The 17,522-nt window shown below is 39.2% G+C and overlaps 1 protein-coding gene across 9 annotated transcripts in view; it reads right to left on the bottom strand.

Moving 5' to 3' along the window:
* PSD3 (pleckstrin and Sec7 domain containing 3) overlaps positions 1-17,522 on the bottom strand; it is a 404,084-nt gene that overhangs the window by 243,669 nt on the left and 142,893 nt on the right. The window contains exon 1 of one of the 9 annotated variants that reach the window (XM_061134570.1): positions 10,400-10,565. The exons of the other annotated variants lie outside the window; for them this stretch is intronic. Within the exon in view, the coding sequence (XP_060990553.1) occupies positions 10,400-10,500 (101 nt within the window). The 5' untranslated portion in view covers positions 10,501-10,565. Of the gene's footprint in view, positions 1-10,399; positions 10,566-17,522 lie in introns of those variants that run through there. 9 annotated transcript variants of the gene reach the window in all.

Here is a 17,522-nt window from a genome sequence, read left to right as displayed (position 1 = left end):
GCCACTGGACCAATGTTACCAACCAAGAGCACAGATCAAAAGCAAGAGACACTATGACCCTATAGCCTGGGGAAAGGAGACCTCAAACACAGTAAGTTAGACAAAATGAAAAGACAGAAATATTGTGCAAATGAAGGAATAAGGTAAAAACCCACAAGACAAAATAAATGAAAAGGAAATAGGCAAACTACCTGAAAAAGATTTCAGAGTCATTACAGTAACGATGTTGCAAAATCTCAAAAATAGAATGGAAAAAAATGCAAGAATCATTTAACACATTTAACAAGGACCTAAAAGAAATAAAGAAAAAAACAGTGACAACACAAGTACTGAAATTAAAAATATTCTGCTGCTGCTACTGCTAAGTCACTTCAGTCATGTCCGACTTTGTGTGACCCCATAGACGGCAGCCCACCAGGCTACCCCGTCCCTGGGATACTCCAGGCAAGAATACTGGAGTGGGTTGCCATTTCCTTCTCAAAAAAAAAATAATAATAATAATAATATTCTAGAAGGAATCAATAGCAGAATGAGGCAGAAAGGATAAGTGAGGTGGAAGACAGAATGGGGGAAATAACTGCTAAGAGGAGAATAAAGAAAAAAGAATGAAAAGAATTGAGGGTAGTCTCAGAGACCTCTGGGACAATATTAAATCCACCAACATTCGAATTATAGGGGTCCTAGAAATTAGAGATATCAAGGGAACATTTCAGGCAAAGATGGGTTCGATAAAAGACCGAAATGGTATAGACCTAACAGAAGCAGAAAATATTAAGAAGAGGTGGCAAGAATACACAGAAGAACTGTACAAAAAAGATCTTCACAACCCAGATAATCACAATGGTGTAATCACTGACCTAGAGCCAGACATCCTGGAATGTGAAGTCAAGTGGGCCTTAGAAAGCATCACTATGAACAAAGCTAGTGGATATGATGGAATTCCAGTTGAGCTATTTCAAATCCTGAAAGATGATGCTGTTAAAGTGCATCACTCAATATGCCAGCAAATTTGGAAAACTCAGCAGTGGCCACAGGACTGGAAAAGGTCAGTTTTCATTCCAATCCCTAAGAAAGGCAATCCCAAAGAATGCTCAAACTACCACACAATTGCACTCATCTCACACGCTAGTAAAGTAATGCACAAAATTCTCCAAGCCAGGCTTCAGCAATACATGAACCGAGAACTTCCAGATGTTCAAGTTGGTTTTAGAAAAGGCCGAGGAACCAGAGATCAAATTGCCAATATCCACTGGATCATCGAAAAAGCAACAGAGTTCCAGAAAAAAATCTATTTCTGCTTTATTGACTATGCGAAAGCCTTCGACTGTGTGGATCACAATAAACTGTGGAAAATTCTGAAAGAGATGGGAATACCAGACCACCTGACCTGCCTCTTGAGAAACCTATATGCAGGTCAGGAAGCAACAGTTAGAACTGGACATGGAACAACAGACTGGTTCCAAATAGGAAAAGGAGTACGTCAAGGCTGTATATTGTCACCCTGCTTATTTAACTTATATGCAGAGTACATCATGAGAAACGCTGGGCTAGAAGAAGCACAGGCTGGAATCAAGATTTCCGGGAGAAATATTAGTAACCTCAGATATGCAGATGACACCACCCTTATGGCACAGAGTGAAGAGGAACTAAAAAGCCTCTTGATGAAAGTGAAAGAGGAGAGTGAAAAAGTTGGCTTAAAGCTTAACATTCAGAAAACTAAGATCACAGCATCCGGTCCCATCACCTCATGGGAAATAAATGGGGAGACAGTGGAAACAGTGTCAGACTTCATTTTAGGGGGCTCCAAAATCACTGTGGATGGTGACTGCAGCCATGAAATTAAAAGACACTTACTTCTTGGAAGGAAAGTTATGACCAACCTAGATAGCATATTAAAAAGCAGAGACATTACTTTGCCAACAAAGGTCCGTCTGGTCAAGGCTATGGTTTTTCCATAGTCATGTGTGGATGTGAGAGTTGGACTGTGAAGAAAGCTGAGCACCGAAAAATTGATGCTTTTGAACTGTGGTGTTGGAGAAGACTCTTGAGAGTCCCTTGGACTGCAAGGAGATCCAACCAGTTCATCCTAAAGGAGATCAGTCCTGGGTGTTCACTGGAAGGACTGATGCTAAAGCTGAAACTCCAGTACTTTGGCCACCTCATGCGAAGAGTTGACTCATTGGAAAAGACCCTGATGCTGGGAGGGATTGGGGGCAGGAAGAGAAGGGGGTGACAGAGGATGAGATGGCTGGATGGCATCACTGACTCGATGGGCATGAATTTGAGCAAACTCTGGGAGTTGGTGATGGACAGGGAGGCCTGGCGTGCTGCAATTCATGCGGTTGCAAAGAGTCGGACACAACTGAGTGACTGAACTGAACTGAACTGAACTGAGAAGAAAAAGAGAAAAATAAAGGGTCTGAGAAATTTTTTGAAGAGATTATAGCCAAAAGCTTACCTAAAATGAGAAAGGAAGAGTCAATCAAGTCCAACGAGTGCAGAGAGTTCCATACAAGATAAACCCAAGGAGAAACATGCCGAGACACACATTAATCAAACTAAAAAAAATTAAACACAAAGAAAAAATATTGAAGGTAGCAAGAGAAAAGCAACAAGTAACATACAAGGAAAACCCCATAAGGTTAACAGCTGATCTATCAGCAGAAAGATCTCTGCACAAGGATATATTTAAAATAATGAAAGGCAAAGATCTACAACCAAGATTACTCTATCCAGCAAGGGTCTCATTCAGATTCAGAGAAATCAAAAGCTTTACAGATAGTCAAAAGTTAAGAAAATTCAGCACTACAAAAGCAGCTTTACAATAAATGCTAAAGGAAGTTCCCCACACAGGAAACAAGAAAAGGCCTACAAAAAGAAACCCAAAACAATAAAGTAAATGTTAATAGGATCATACATATCAATGATTACTTTAAATGTAAATGGATTAAACGCTCCAAAGACTGGTTGAATGGATACAAAAACAAGACTCAAATATATGCTGTCTATATTAGACTCACTTCAGAACCAGAAACAAATACAAACTGAAAGTGAGAGGATGGAAAAATATTTCATGCAAACAGAAATCAGAAGAAAACTGGAGTAGCAATTCTCATATCAGACAAAATAGATCTTAAAGATTATAAGAGATAAGGAAGGACACTACATAATGATCAAGGGATCGACCAAGCAAGACACAACAACTATAAATATTTACACATCCAACAAAGAAACACCGGGATACATAAGGCAAACACTAGCAGACATAAAACGGTAATTGACAGTAACACAATAATAATAGCAGGCTTTAATAAGCCACTTACACCAATGAACAGATCATGCAAACAGAAAATTAATAAGGAAACACAAGCCTTAAATGACAGTTAGACCAGATGGACCTAATGACCTCTTCAGGACATTTCATCCAAATGCAGCAGAATACACTTTCTTCTCAAGTTCACATGGAACATTCTCCAGGATAGATCACATATTGGACCACAAATCAAGCCTCAGTAAATGTAAGAAAACTTAAATCATATCAGGCATCTTTTCTGACTACAATGCTATGAGTCTGTGTGTGTGCACACTCAGTGGTGTCCGACTCTTTGCGACCCCAAGGACTGTAGCCCACCAGGCTCCTCTGTCCATGGAATTTTCCAGGCAAGAATGGAAGTGGGTTGCCATTTCCTACCCCAGGGCATCTTCTTGACCCAGGGTTTGAACCCATGTCTCTTGCATTCCCTGTGCTGGCAGGTGGGTTCTTTACCAGCTGAGCCACCTATGAGATTAGATATCAAAGACAGGGGGGAAAGGTATAAGAAACAGAAACACATGAAAATTAACTACAGGCTTCTAAATAACCAACAAGTCATTAAAGGGAAGTCAAAAAATACACAGAAACAAATGATAATGAAAATATGACAACTCGAAAACCTATGGGATGCAGCAAAAGTAGTTCTAAGAGGGAAGTTTATAGCAATACAATTCTACCTCAAGAAACAAGAAAAACATCAAATTGACAACCTAACCTTACACCTAAAGAAACTGGAAAAAGAAGAACAGAAAAACCCCAAGGTAGTAAAAGGAAAAAATCATAGAAGATCAGAGCAGAAATAAGTGAAAAATAAATGAAGGGAACAACAGCAATGATCAATAAAACTAAAAGTTGGTTCTTTGAGAAGATAAAATTGGCAAACCATTAGCAAGATTTATCAAGAAAAAAAGTGTGAAGACTCAAATCAGGAAAATTAGAGATGCAAAGGGAGAGATTAAAACAGTCAATGCAGATACACAAAGGATTATAATAGACGATTAAGAGCAACTATATGCCAATATAATGGACAACCTGGAAGAAACGGAAAGGTTTGTAGAGAAGATCAACCTCCTAAGACTGAACTAGGAAGAAATAGAAATTATGAACAAGTAAATCACAGGTAATGAAATTGAAAATGTGATAAAAAAAAAAAAAAAAATCTCTCAAAAAACAAAAGTCCACGGCCAGATGGCTTCACAGATAAATTCTATCAAACATTCAGAGATGAGCTATATCTATCCTTCTCAAACTCTCTCAAAAAGTTGGAGAGGAAGGAACAATTTCAAACTCATTCTACAAGGCCACCATCACTCTGATACCAAAACTAGAAAAAGACATCATAAAAAAAGAAAATTACAGGCCAATATCACTAATAAACATAGATGCAAAAATCCTCAACAAAATTCTAGCAAATGAATCCAACAACATATTAAAAGGATCATATGCCAGGATCAAGTTGGGTTTATCCCAGGGATGCAAGGATGCTTCCACATATCCAAGTCAGTCAATGTGATACACCATATCAACAAGTTAAAAGACAAACATCATATGATACTCTCAACAGACGCAGAAAAAGCTTTCAACAAAGTTCAGCAACCATTTATGATTTAAAAAAAAAAAAAACTTCAGAAAATGGGCATTGAAGGAACCTGTGTGTGTGCTATGCTCAGTGATGTCAATGGGGTCCAACTGTGTGTGACCCTGTGGACCGTTGCCTGACAGGCTCCCCTGTCCATGGGGTTCTCCAGGCAAGAATACTAGAGTGGGTTGTTGTGCCTTCCTCCAGGGGATCTTTCCAATGCAGGGACTGAACCCACATCTCTTACATCCCCTGCACTGGCAGGTGGGTTCTTGACCACTAGCATCACCTGGTAACTCAACATTATAAAGGCCATAGATGATAAACCCACAGCTAACGCTTTCTCAATGGTGAAAAGCTGAAAGCATCTCCTCTAAGATCAGGAACAAGACAAGGGTACCCACTCTCACCACTATTATTCAACATAGTTTTGGAAGCCCTAGACATGGGTATTAGAGAAGAAATAGAAACAAAAGGAATCCAGACTGGAAAAGAAGAAGTAAAACTCTCACTGTTTGTAGACAATATGATATTACACATGGAAAACCCTAAAGATACTACCATAAAATTAATAGAGCTAGTTAGCGAATTTGGCAAAGTTGCAGGATCACAAAGTCAATAACAGAAACCCCTTGCTTTCCTATACACTAGCAATGAAAAATCAGGATGAGAAAGTAAGGAATCAGTCCCATTTACCACTGCAGTGAAAGGAGACAAAAGACCTATATACAGAAAACTATAAGACACTGAGGAAAGAAATCAAAGACAACATAAACAGATAAAGAGATACAAAATGTTCTTAGATTGGAAGAATCAACAGTGTGAAAATGACTATACTACCCAAAGCAATCTACAAATTCAGTGCAATCCTTATCAAGTTACCAATGGCGCTTTCCACAGAACAAGGAAAAAAATTTTTACAATTTGTATGGAAACAAAGAATATCCCAAATTGTTAAAGCAATCTTGAGAAAGGAAAATGGAGTTGGAGGAATCAACCTTCCTGACTTCATATTATCCTACAAAGCTACAGTCATTAAGACAGAATGGTACTGGAAGAAAGACAGAAATATAGACCAACAGAACAAGAAAGAAAGCCAAGAGATAAACCCACACACCTATGGGCACCTTATCTTTAACAAAGGAGGCAAGAATACACAATGGAGAAAAGACAGTCTCTTCAATAAACGTGGCTGGGAAAACTGGATAGCTACATGTAAAAGAATTAAATTAAAACACTCCCTAACATCTTGCCCCCAGGTAAACTCAAAATGGATTAAAGACCTGAATTCAAGACCAGAAACTATAAAACTCCTAGAAGAAAACATAGGCAGAACACTCTTTGATATAAATCACAGCAAGATCCTTTATGACCCACCTCCTAGAGTAATGAAAATAAAAACAAAAATAAAGAAGACCTAATTAAACCGAAAAGCTTTTGCACAGCAAAGAAAACCATAAACAAGATAAAAAGACAACTCTCAGAATGGGAGAAAATAACTGCAAATGAAGCAACTGACAAAGGATTAATGTTCAAAGTATACAATCAGCTTATGCAGGTCACTATCAGAATAACAAAAAACCCCAATCATAAAATGGGCAGAAGACCTAAACAGACATTTCTCCAAAGAAGACAAACAGATGACTAATAAACACATGAAAAGACGCTCAACATCACTTATTATTAGACTAATGCAAATCAAAACTAGAATGATGTATCACCTAACACTGGTCAGAACACCCATTATCAAAAAATCTACCAACAATAAATGCTGCAGAGGATTTGGAGAAAAGGGAACCCTCCTGTACTATTGGTGAGAATGTAAATTGATACAGCCACTATGAAGAACAGTGTGGAGACTTATTTAAAAATTAGGAATAAAATTACCATATGGCCCAGCCATCTCATTACTGGGCATATACCCTAAGAAAACCAGAATTCTAAAAAACACACGTACCCCAATGTTCATTACAGCACTATTCACAATAGTCAGGACATGGAAACAACATGAATGTCCATCGACAGATGAGTGAATAAAGAAGTTGTGGTACATACATACAATGGACTATTACTCAGACATAAAAATGACTGAATTTGAGTGAATTCTAGCGAGGTGGATGAACCCAGAGCCTGCTACAGAGAGTGAAGTAAGTCATAAAGACAAATATCATGTATTAGCACATATATATATGGAAGCTAGAAAAATGTTACTGATGGACCTATCTGGGGGGCCGCAGTAGAGATGCAAACATAGAGAACATACTTGTGGACACAGCAGGGACAGGAGAGGGTGGGGAAATTGAGAGACTAGCACTGAAACATACGCGCTGCCATATGTAAAAACAGATGGCCAGTGGGAACCTGTTGTAGGACACGGGGACCTTGACCCAGTGCTCTGTGACAACCTGGAGAGGAGGACAGGGTGGGGGGTAGGAAGGAGGTAGGAAGGATGTTTGTGAGGGAGGGGACATGTGTACACCCATGAGGGACCCATGTTGAAGCATAGCAGAAACCAGCACGACATTGTAAAGCAATTGTACTCCAACTAATAATAAAAACTTTTTAAAAAAGAAATGTGTATTTAGATCTTCTGCCCATTTTTAATTGGGTTGTTTGTTCTATTGATTTTGGGCACATAATCTGTTTGTATATTTTAGAGTTTAATCCTGTGTTGGTCAACATCATTTGCAAACATTTTCTCCCATTCTGAAGGTTGTCTTTTTGTTAACAGTTTCCTTTGATGTGCAAAAGCTTTTGAGTTTAAATAGATCCCATTGTCTTATTTTTTTTGTTTGTTTTTATATTTGTTACTCTAGGAGACAGATCCAAAAACATATTGCTGCAATTTGTGTCAAAGAATCTTCGGCCTTGGTTTTCCTCTAGGAATTTTATAGCATCCAGTCTTACATTTAGGTCTCTAATCCATGCTGAGCTTATTTTTTTCTGTATGGTGTTAAAGAATGTTCTAATTTCATTCTTTAACATATAGTTGTCAAGTTTTCCCAGCACCACTTACTAAAGAGACAGTCTTTTCTCCATTGCATATTCTTGCCCCCTATGTCATAGTAATCAAAACTATGTGTGTGGGTGTATTTTTGGGCTTTCCACCCTGGTTCCTCTGATCTATATTTCTGTTTTGGGGCCAATGCCATACTGTTTTGATTACGACAGCTTTTCAGTATAGTCTGAAGTCAGGGATCCAGATTCTCTCAACTCTATTTTTCTTTCTTACAACTGCTTTGGCTCTTTGGGGTCTTTTGCTTTTTCATACACAATTTGTAAGGCTTTTTGTTCTAGTTCTGTGAAAAATGCCACTGGTAGTTTGATAGGCATTGCATTGAATTTATAGATTGCCTTGTGTAGTCTAGTCATTTTGACAAGATTAATTCTTCCAGTCTAAGAACACACTTCCATCTGTTAGTATCATCTTTGATTTCTTTCATCAGCATTTTATAGTTTTTGGAGTACAGGTCTTTTACTTCCTTCTGTTCCATTCAGTCACTCAGTCGTGTTCAACTCTCTCTGACACCATGGACTGCAGCATGCCAGGCCTCCCTGTCCATCACAACTCCTGGAGCTTTCTCAAACTCATGTCCATCGAGCCGGTGATGCCATCCAATCATCTCATCCTCTGTTGTCTCTTTCTCCTTCTGCCTTCAATCTTTCCCAGCATCAGGATCTTTTCCAAGGAGTCAGTTTTTCACATCAGGTGGCCAAAGTATTGGAGTTTCAGCTTCAGCATCAGTCCTTTCAATGAATATTCAGGACTGATTTCCTTTAGGACTGACTGGTTGGATCTCCTCCCAGTCCAAGGACTCACAAGAGTCTTCTCCAACACCACAGTTCAAAAGCATCAATTCTTCAGCACTCAGCTTTCTTTATGGTCCAACTCTCACATCCATCCATACATGACTACTGGAAAAACCATAGCTTTGATTAGATAGGCTATTGTTGGCAGAGTAATGTCTCTGCTTTTTAATACACTGTCTAGGTTTGTCACAGCTTTTCTTCCAAGGAGAAAGCATCTTTTAATTTCATGGCTGCAGCCACCATCTGCAGTTATTTTGGGCCCAAGAAAGTCTGTAACTGTTTCCATTGTTTCTCCATCTATTTGCCAAGAAGTCATTGGACCAGATGCCATGATCTTAGTTTTCTAAACGTTGAGTTTTACCTCCTTAGGTAGATTTATTCCTAGGTATTTTATTCTTTTTGATGTGAAAGCAAATGAGATTATTTCCTTAATTTATCTTTCTGATCTTTCATTGTTAATGTATAGAAATGCAGAGATTTCTACTAATTCTGTATCCTGCAATTTTACTAAATTCATTGCTGAGCTCTAGGAGATTTCTCAGTCAGTCAGTTCAGTCACTCAGTCATGTCCAACTCTTTGCGACCCCATGAATTGCAGCACGCCAGGCCTCCCTGTCCATCACCAACTCCCGGAGTTTACTCAAACTCATGCCCATCGAGTTGGTGATGCCATCCAGCCATCTCATCCTCTGTCATCCCCTTCTCCTCCTGCCTTCAATCCTTCCCAGCATCAGGGTCGTTTCCAATGAGTCAGCTCTTTGCATCAAGTGGCCAAATGATTGGAGTTTCAGCTTCAGCATCAGTCCTTCCAATGAACACCCCAAGACTGATCTCCTTTAGGATGAACTGGTTGGATCTCCTTGCAGTCCAAGGGACTCTCAAGAGTCTTCTCCAACACCACAGTTCAAAAGCATCAATTTTTCGGTGCTCAGCTTTCTACACCTAATCTAATCTCAAGGGAAACATCAGTGAGATTATTCAGAACAGCTACAGCATCTCCAATGGTACCATTTCCTACTAGCATCTAATTCTGGCTGAGCCTGGAAGCAGCGCTTCCCAGAGACTGTCTCAGGCCAACTGTGGGCCTGAGACAGGCCTTGGCACTCTCCTTCCCTCGGAAGGGCTTCTTCCCTCAGGAATAAGGAGGAATGCATACTAGGGGGAGGGGAAGGAGAGAGGGCAAGGAGAGGAAGAAGCAGGGAAGGGAGTGGGGGGAAGGATAAGAAGGGAGGGGGAGTGAGAAAGGGAGAGAGCGAGCAGAGAGTGCGTAAGCCTATGGAGAAAAGCAGGAGACAGAGGAGAACAGATCCTGAGTTTGCCTCAGAGACTTGAAGACGTGTTAAGTGTCATGTGCCCACAGCATATCCAGGCAGCGCTACTATGGGAACTCGGCACAGGCACACAGTCACCCATATGACCAAGGAACCTTGATATGTGCCAACATTTAAAAAAAAGAAGAGGCCTAGCAGAGTACTCATCTGAATACAATGCCATTGCAGTGAAAGATTAGGCGGTTCCACTAATTTATTAATGAGATTCTCCGTGCACGCACTCAGTTTACCAGCAGGAAACAACTGTGTTTAGAAGATCTTAAAAGCATCTGTTGCAAAGCTCCCACTGGACCGTGCTGTGTGTGTGCGGTGCTGAGTTGCCTCACTCGTGTCCAGCTCTTTGTGACCCTGTGGACAGCAGCTCACCAGGCCTCTCTGTCCATGGGATTCTCCAGGCAAGAACACTGGAGTGGTTCAAACACAGGGTCCATCAATCGCCAGTTTTGGTCAAGTTCGTTATTCTCCATAAGACTCGAGTTTGGTCATCTGTACAGTGAAGAGAGTGAGGGGTTATGAAGATTAAATGAGAAGATTTGTGTAAATGGGCAGTGCAGGGTCTGATGCACAGTGAATAATAAATGTCAGCTGCCATCATCAGACCCATTTTCATCACTACAACACCCCCCCACATCATTAAGATTACTACATGAGATAATTACATTTGACAGTATTTTATTAAATGTAAAGTGCTATTTGTAATCATATATAAATGTTGGCTCTCAGTAGAAATGAATACTTGATTTTTCTAAAGAAAATTGCTTCAAATGAACCCATTTTTGACATTTATATAGAATATAATTCTCTAAATGCAAATCAAAACCACAATGAGGTACCATTACACGCCAGTCAGGATGGCTGCTATCCAAAAGTCTACAAGCAATAAATGCTGGAGAGGGTGTGGAGAAAAGGGAACCCTCTTACACTGTTGGTGGGAATGCAAACTAGTCCAGCCACTATGGAAAACAGTGTGGAGATTTCTTAAAAAACTGGAAATAGAACTGCCATACGACCCAGCAATCCCACTTCTGGGCATACACACTGAGGAAACCAGATCTGAAAGAGACACGTGCACCCCAATGTTCATCGCAGCACTATTTATAATAGCCAGGACATGGAAGCAACCTAGATGCCCATCAGCAGATGAATGGATAAGGAAGCTGTGGTACATATACACCATGGAATATTACTCAGCCGTTAAAAAGAATTCATTTGAACCAGTCCTAATGAGATGGATGAAACTGGAGCCCATTATACAGAGTGAAGTAAGCCAGAAAGATAAAGAACATTACAGCAAACTAACACATATATATGGAATTTAGAAAGATGGTAATGATAACCCTATACGCAAAACAGAAAAAGAGACACAGATGTACAGAACAGACTTTTGGACTCTGTGGGAGAAGGCGAGGGTGGGATGTTTCAAGAGAACAGCATCGAAACATGTATATTATCTATGGTGAAACAGATCACCAGCCCAGGTTGGATGCATGAGACAAGTGCTCGGGCCTGGTGCACTGGGAAGACCCAGAGGAATCGGGTGGAGAGGGAGGTGGGAGGGGGGATCGGGATGGGGAATACGTGTAAATCCATGGCTGATTCATATCAATGTATGACAAAAACCACTACAATACTGTAAAGTAATTAGCCTCCAACTAATAAAAATAAATGAAAAAAAAAAAGAATATAATTCTCTAGATGGAACTACCTCTTACCTACTAATGTAAATGATTTAGGGGCCTTTATAAGAGAACCATAAACAGAACCTAATAATCAAAACTCCGTAATACTATTTCTCTCTTCAGCACAAAGGCCAAAGTTAAGTCTTTACCGATGAAGAATTCTAGTGTCACCGAGCGATTTTGCCTCCTCAGAATTTACCCGTTTCACTTTCCTCAGTCGTGCGCTCAGTACTCCAGAAGAGGGCACCAGTGTGCAAGGCGGCATTCAGAGTCTGACCCTGCTCACGGAGAGTGTGAATCTGCCTTAGTAACATGAATTTCAGTAAGTAACTGGACTCTTCATCCTTCTACAGACTCAGACACATCTAGGGGCATGATCCAGAAGATATGGGTTTCCACAGTTTGCTTTTTTGGGGTTCTTTGTTTCATTTTTGCTTTTCTATATTAAACTGCAGCTTTCCTGGGCCAGCCAGCTCTCAACTGAGCATGAAGTATCTGTAATATTATCAAGTGAACTTTAATATAGCCATATTATAAAAATTTGGGATGAATCATCTGTAAAGCAACTATTTCTAGATGTTGAGCTTGATGACTAAGCTAGAGAAAAAATACAAAAGCATTTACACATTCACTATTTGCACAGGAGATTCTTTGTACAAAGTGGGATCAATGAATCTCAATCCAAGGGGACATGAAAGGAAGACTAAATCACTTGCAGAGAGACTAACTGTTTTCCTGGAATACTGCTGAAATGTAATTGGAATTCTAAGTTTACAACGCTCATAAAAAACAGCTTTTGGCTTCACGGCCTCGATATGGCATTAAAATTTCTAATGACACCATGTCACTTTCCACCCTGACAAAAGAAAATAAAGGGGCAATTACATTTCATTTCCTTGTAAATTAATAAGCAGATGGCCTGAAGTTGATTATATCATTTAATAATGTGATTAAAATACACTACATACTCTGCAGGAAACAAAACAGTCTGAATTTAGACAACACAGAAAAACACTTGTTTATCCAAGCCAAGATATCGCATCCCTTCCTGTCTCTTCCAATTCAAATCATGATTTTAAAATATCTTATTTAAAGGAAGGTATTATTTATTATCCATAAATAAATAAATAAGCCAGTCAATCAAGAAATCAAAGATTCACCGAAAACCTCCCTCCTCCAAATAAGAAGGAAGAAAGGAGGTGCTACTGGGCCTCACAACGCAAGAAAAAAGGAATGCAAGAGGTCCAAATGCCCCTCACTGCCTAATTCAATACAACTATTATCAAGACAGCTTAATACCCTCAGGCAGAATACTCACTGTAAAACAGAATGAGATCAAATTTAACTCCCAAAGAAAATTTATAGAAAGAAATGTCAAATTTTTTAAAATTTATTTTATTGACATATAGTTGATTTATAATGTTGTGTTAGTTCCTACTATACAGCAAACTGGTTCAATTACACACACACATATACACACACACACACACGTGTACACATATACATTCTTTTTCACTATGGTTTATCACAGGTTTTTAAAGTAAAAAAATTTGCCTAGGCTAGCTCCTCTTTTTCTCTCTGAAATCCTTAACAAATAAAAAGAGGAATATACAGACAAATAATGGTCACATACAATTCCTATATAAGAAAATACTGACAATGGTTTTTTTGCTGTAACGCTTATAACAACACTATTCATTAAAGCTTCCCAGTTTAATCTATCATTTAAAAAGTCACCCAAGAACAATAAATTCCCAAACAGCCATTTGAAAGTTCAATATATGCCTTATTATTGGTTAAATCCTAATAATCTAAAATTTTCTGGTTAAGATTTTTTTCATATGTGACTATCTGATACTTGAAATAATCAGTTTTTTTAATCACTATGGTTATATTATTGAGAGAAAGTTATGACTAAACAATAATGGTTTTAAAGTACCATATTCTGGACCTTCCTACCCCAAGGGGATTAAAAATACTCCATTTTAATTTAAAAAATAAGAAGCACTGAATTACCTTCCATCGGATCTCAGAATATCTTCTAATTATTAATATTTACACTTAGTGGATGTTCCACACATTTTAGAATGCAATGAATAATTTTTATGCAAAAATTTCTTTTCTGTCCACATTTTTGCTGAGTTGAATTAGTATTAGTATATATTCACTGGGCACCAGAGCTGGGCAACAGAAGGTGGTCCAGGATTGGCCAGTGAGGGGATGTCTGAACCAACATAACTGGCAACAGATACTCCACAAAGCAGATAATGCTTTCATGGCTAATTACTACAACGGTAATACCATGAACGGTTTGTTAGATAGTGTCATATCTGGTATACCTGTCCATCCTGTGAATCCCTGTTTCCTTCTGAACACACAGGTCATAGTCCAGAGATAAACGGCCTCTCCTACCTTGCAAGCAGTAGTCCAAGAGTTAGAAGCACACCCTAATTCAAGCTGAGAGCATTCTGTTGTTTTAGTTTTTAAATCAATTCCTGCCTAGAAGTCTCAACTTAGAACTTATGTCTTTTCATTTAATTTGTCTGAGAACAGCAGTCATTGGGCTTTGCTGGTAGCTCAGCTGGTAAAGAATTCTGGATTGCAGGAAACCCCAGCTCGATTCCTGGGTTGGAAAGATTCAACTGGAAAAAGGATAGGCTACCCACTCTAGTACTCACGGGTTTCCCTGGTGGCTCAGATGGTAAAGAACCCGCCCGCAAGGCGGGAGACCTGGATTTGAACCTTAGGTTGGAATGATCCCCTGCAGGAGGGCATAGCAACCCGCTCAGTATTCCTGCCTGGAGAATCCTCACAGACAGAAGAGCCTGGTGGGCTACAGTCCATGGGGTCGCAAAGAGTCAGACATGACTGAGCAACTAGGCACAGCACAGCACAGCAATCATCAGGGGTAAACAAGTAAAATTAGCTCATTAACGTACGCATTCTACCCTTAAACTAAATATTACAAGTGCTTAAGAGTATACTTGTAAGCATGACGTTAGCTTGATCACATGCACATCAAGCTCTAAGTAACATTTTCCAGCCAGAGAATCATGTGGGTTCTGCTCTCCTCTAGGTCACTTTCTCTTCTAACTCTTCCGTTTTGTGAAGGACAAGATGCTTTACAGATACTTTCTGTGGTTAGATACTCTCCAGTTTTCACCATCTCTATTAATGCTTTCTGCCCACTCTTCAAATCCTTACAAACACCCATTCCCACTGTTCCATCAGTGCTGGGTTTGGCGGCACCTCCCCGGCGTGCTCAGGACCACATATCTGCCCCCAGGTCTCTCTCCTGCCAGCATGCCCACCGCATGGCTGGTAGCAAAATAAGGATGGCACAAGATTCTTTGCTTTCGATTCCCTCTGTTTTGGACAAGACTAGAGTTTTGTTTTTGTTTTTTTAATCCTGGTTTTTACATTCAATTCTAGAAGTTTATGGCCAACTCCTCAAACATCACCATTCAAAAGATCACAGACACACTCTCTAACCAACACCTTTTATAATACTACTTTCAAGTTTACCTAATATTTTTAAAGCTTTGCTAAATAACCCCAATGCACCAAGAAAACATTTAAGATAATTAGTATTATAATTTCGCTTCTCCAAACAGACATAGAGAACAGACTTATGGATACAGGGAGAAGGGAGGGCAGGGTGAGATGTATGAAGAGAGTAACGTGGAAACTCACACTACCATATGCAAAATAGACAGCCAATGGGGATTTGCTCTATGACTCAGGGAACTCAAACTGGGGTCTGCATCAACCTAGAGGGGTGGGATGGGGGGGGAGATGGGAGCGACATTGGAGAGGGAGCGGACATATGTACACCTGTGGCTGATTCATGTTGATGTTTGACAGAAAACAACAAAATCCTGTAAAGCAATTATCCTTCAATTAAAAAATAAATGAATAAATTTCGCTTCTTCAATTTCAAGAAAACATAATCATGCCAAGTTCCAAATGCTAAACTTTAAGATTATAGGTAAATATTCCTTATGAGAAAAATAACAAACTAAAGAGAGCTTATGTGAATTTAAGACCTGTATGTATAGTCAATAACTAACAAAATCAAATAAAAACGCTTGATTTTTCATGAACAAAACTGAATGTTAATCTGGAGGGTTGCATGTGAATCAATTAAGTTAGAACACTCCCTCACGCCATACACAAAACTTAACTCAAAATGGTCTAAAGCGTAAGATGTGACACTATAAAACTCCTGGATGAGAACATTCTCTGACAAAAATCATACCAATGCTTTCTTAGGTCAGCCTTCCAACACAAAATAAATAAAAGCAAAAATAAACAAATAGAGCCTAATCAGATTTATAAGCTTTTGCACAGCAAAGAAAACCAAAAACAAAACATAAAAACAATCTATTGAACGGGAATAAATATTTGCAAATGATGTTACCAATAAGGCTTAATTTTCAAAACAGACAAATAGCTCAATATCAAAAAGAAAACAAAACAAAAAAAGCAACCAACTCAATGAAAACATGGGCAGATGATCTAAATAGACATTTCTCCAAAGACATACAGATGGCCAACAGGCACATGAAAAGATACTAAACATTGCTAATTATCAGAGAAACGCACATTAAAAAAAAGAATGAAGTATCATCTCTCATCAATAAGAATGGCCATCATCAAAGCATCTACTAATAAATGCTGGAGAGGGTATGGAGAAAAGAGACATCCCTGACATTGTTAGGACGAATGCAAATTGGAGCAGCCACTATGGAGAAGAGTATGGAGGTTCCTTAAAAAACTAACAATTGAGTCACCATATGATCCAGCAATCCCAGTCCTAGGTATATATATGCAGATGAAAACTCTAATTTGAAAAGATACATGCACTTCAATGTCCACGGCAACACTACTCACCACAGCCAAGATATGGAGGCAACCTGAGGGTCCACAGTCAGAGGAGTGGATAAAGAAGATATGATGTAGATGTGAGTGTGTGCACGTGTACACACAACGGAATATCGTTCAGCCATAAGAAAGAATGAAATAAAGCCACCGCAGCAACATGGATGGACCTAGAGATTATCATATGAAGTGAAATAAGTCAGAGAAAGACAAACATCACAAGATATCACTTAGATGTGGAATCTGAAAAAGTGATATAAATGAACCTAATTACAAAACAGAAATAGACTCACAGACACAGAAAACATACCTATAGTTACCAGAGGGGAAAGAGGAGGAGAGATAACTTAGGAGTTTGGGTTTAAAAGATTCATAGTAGGACTTCCCTGGTGGTCCAATGTTTAAGAATCCGCCTGTCAATGCAGGGGACGTGGGTGAGATTCCTGGTCTGGGAAGATCCCACATGCCGTGAAGCAGCTAAGCCTGTGAGTCACAGCTACTGAGCCCAAACGCCTAGAGCCCATACTCTGCAAGAAGAGAAGCCCCCACTATGAGCAGACTGCACACCGCAATGAAGAGAAGCCCCCACAAGTAGAGACAGCCCACGCCGCAACGAAGACCCAGCACAGACAAGAATAAAGAAATCGAATTTATTTAAAGGCCCCCCAAAAAACAGACTCACACTACTATATAGATAGTAGTATATAGTAGTAGTATATAGTAGTATATAGATAGAAGGTCCTCCTGTATAGCAAAGGGAGCTGTGTTCAATATCTTGTAATAACCTATAACAGAAAATAATCTGAAAAAATAAATAACTGAATATAACTGAATCACTCTGCTGTACATCAGAAACTAACACACTGTAAACCAATTATAACTCAATTTTAAAACAACTGAATGTTAATAATTTCTCTCACTCATTGACC

This window comes from Dama dama, chromosome 32 (genome assembly GCF_033118175.1).
Source record: "Dama dama isolate Ldn47 chromosome 32, ASM3311817v1, whole genome shotgun sequence".
NCBI lineage: Eukaryota > Metazoa > Chordata > Mammalia > Artiodactyla > Cervidae > Dama > Dama dama.
The sequence above is the reverse complement of the archived record's forward strand: the minus strand, read 5'-3'. Positions and strand labels throughout refer to the sequence as shown.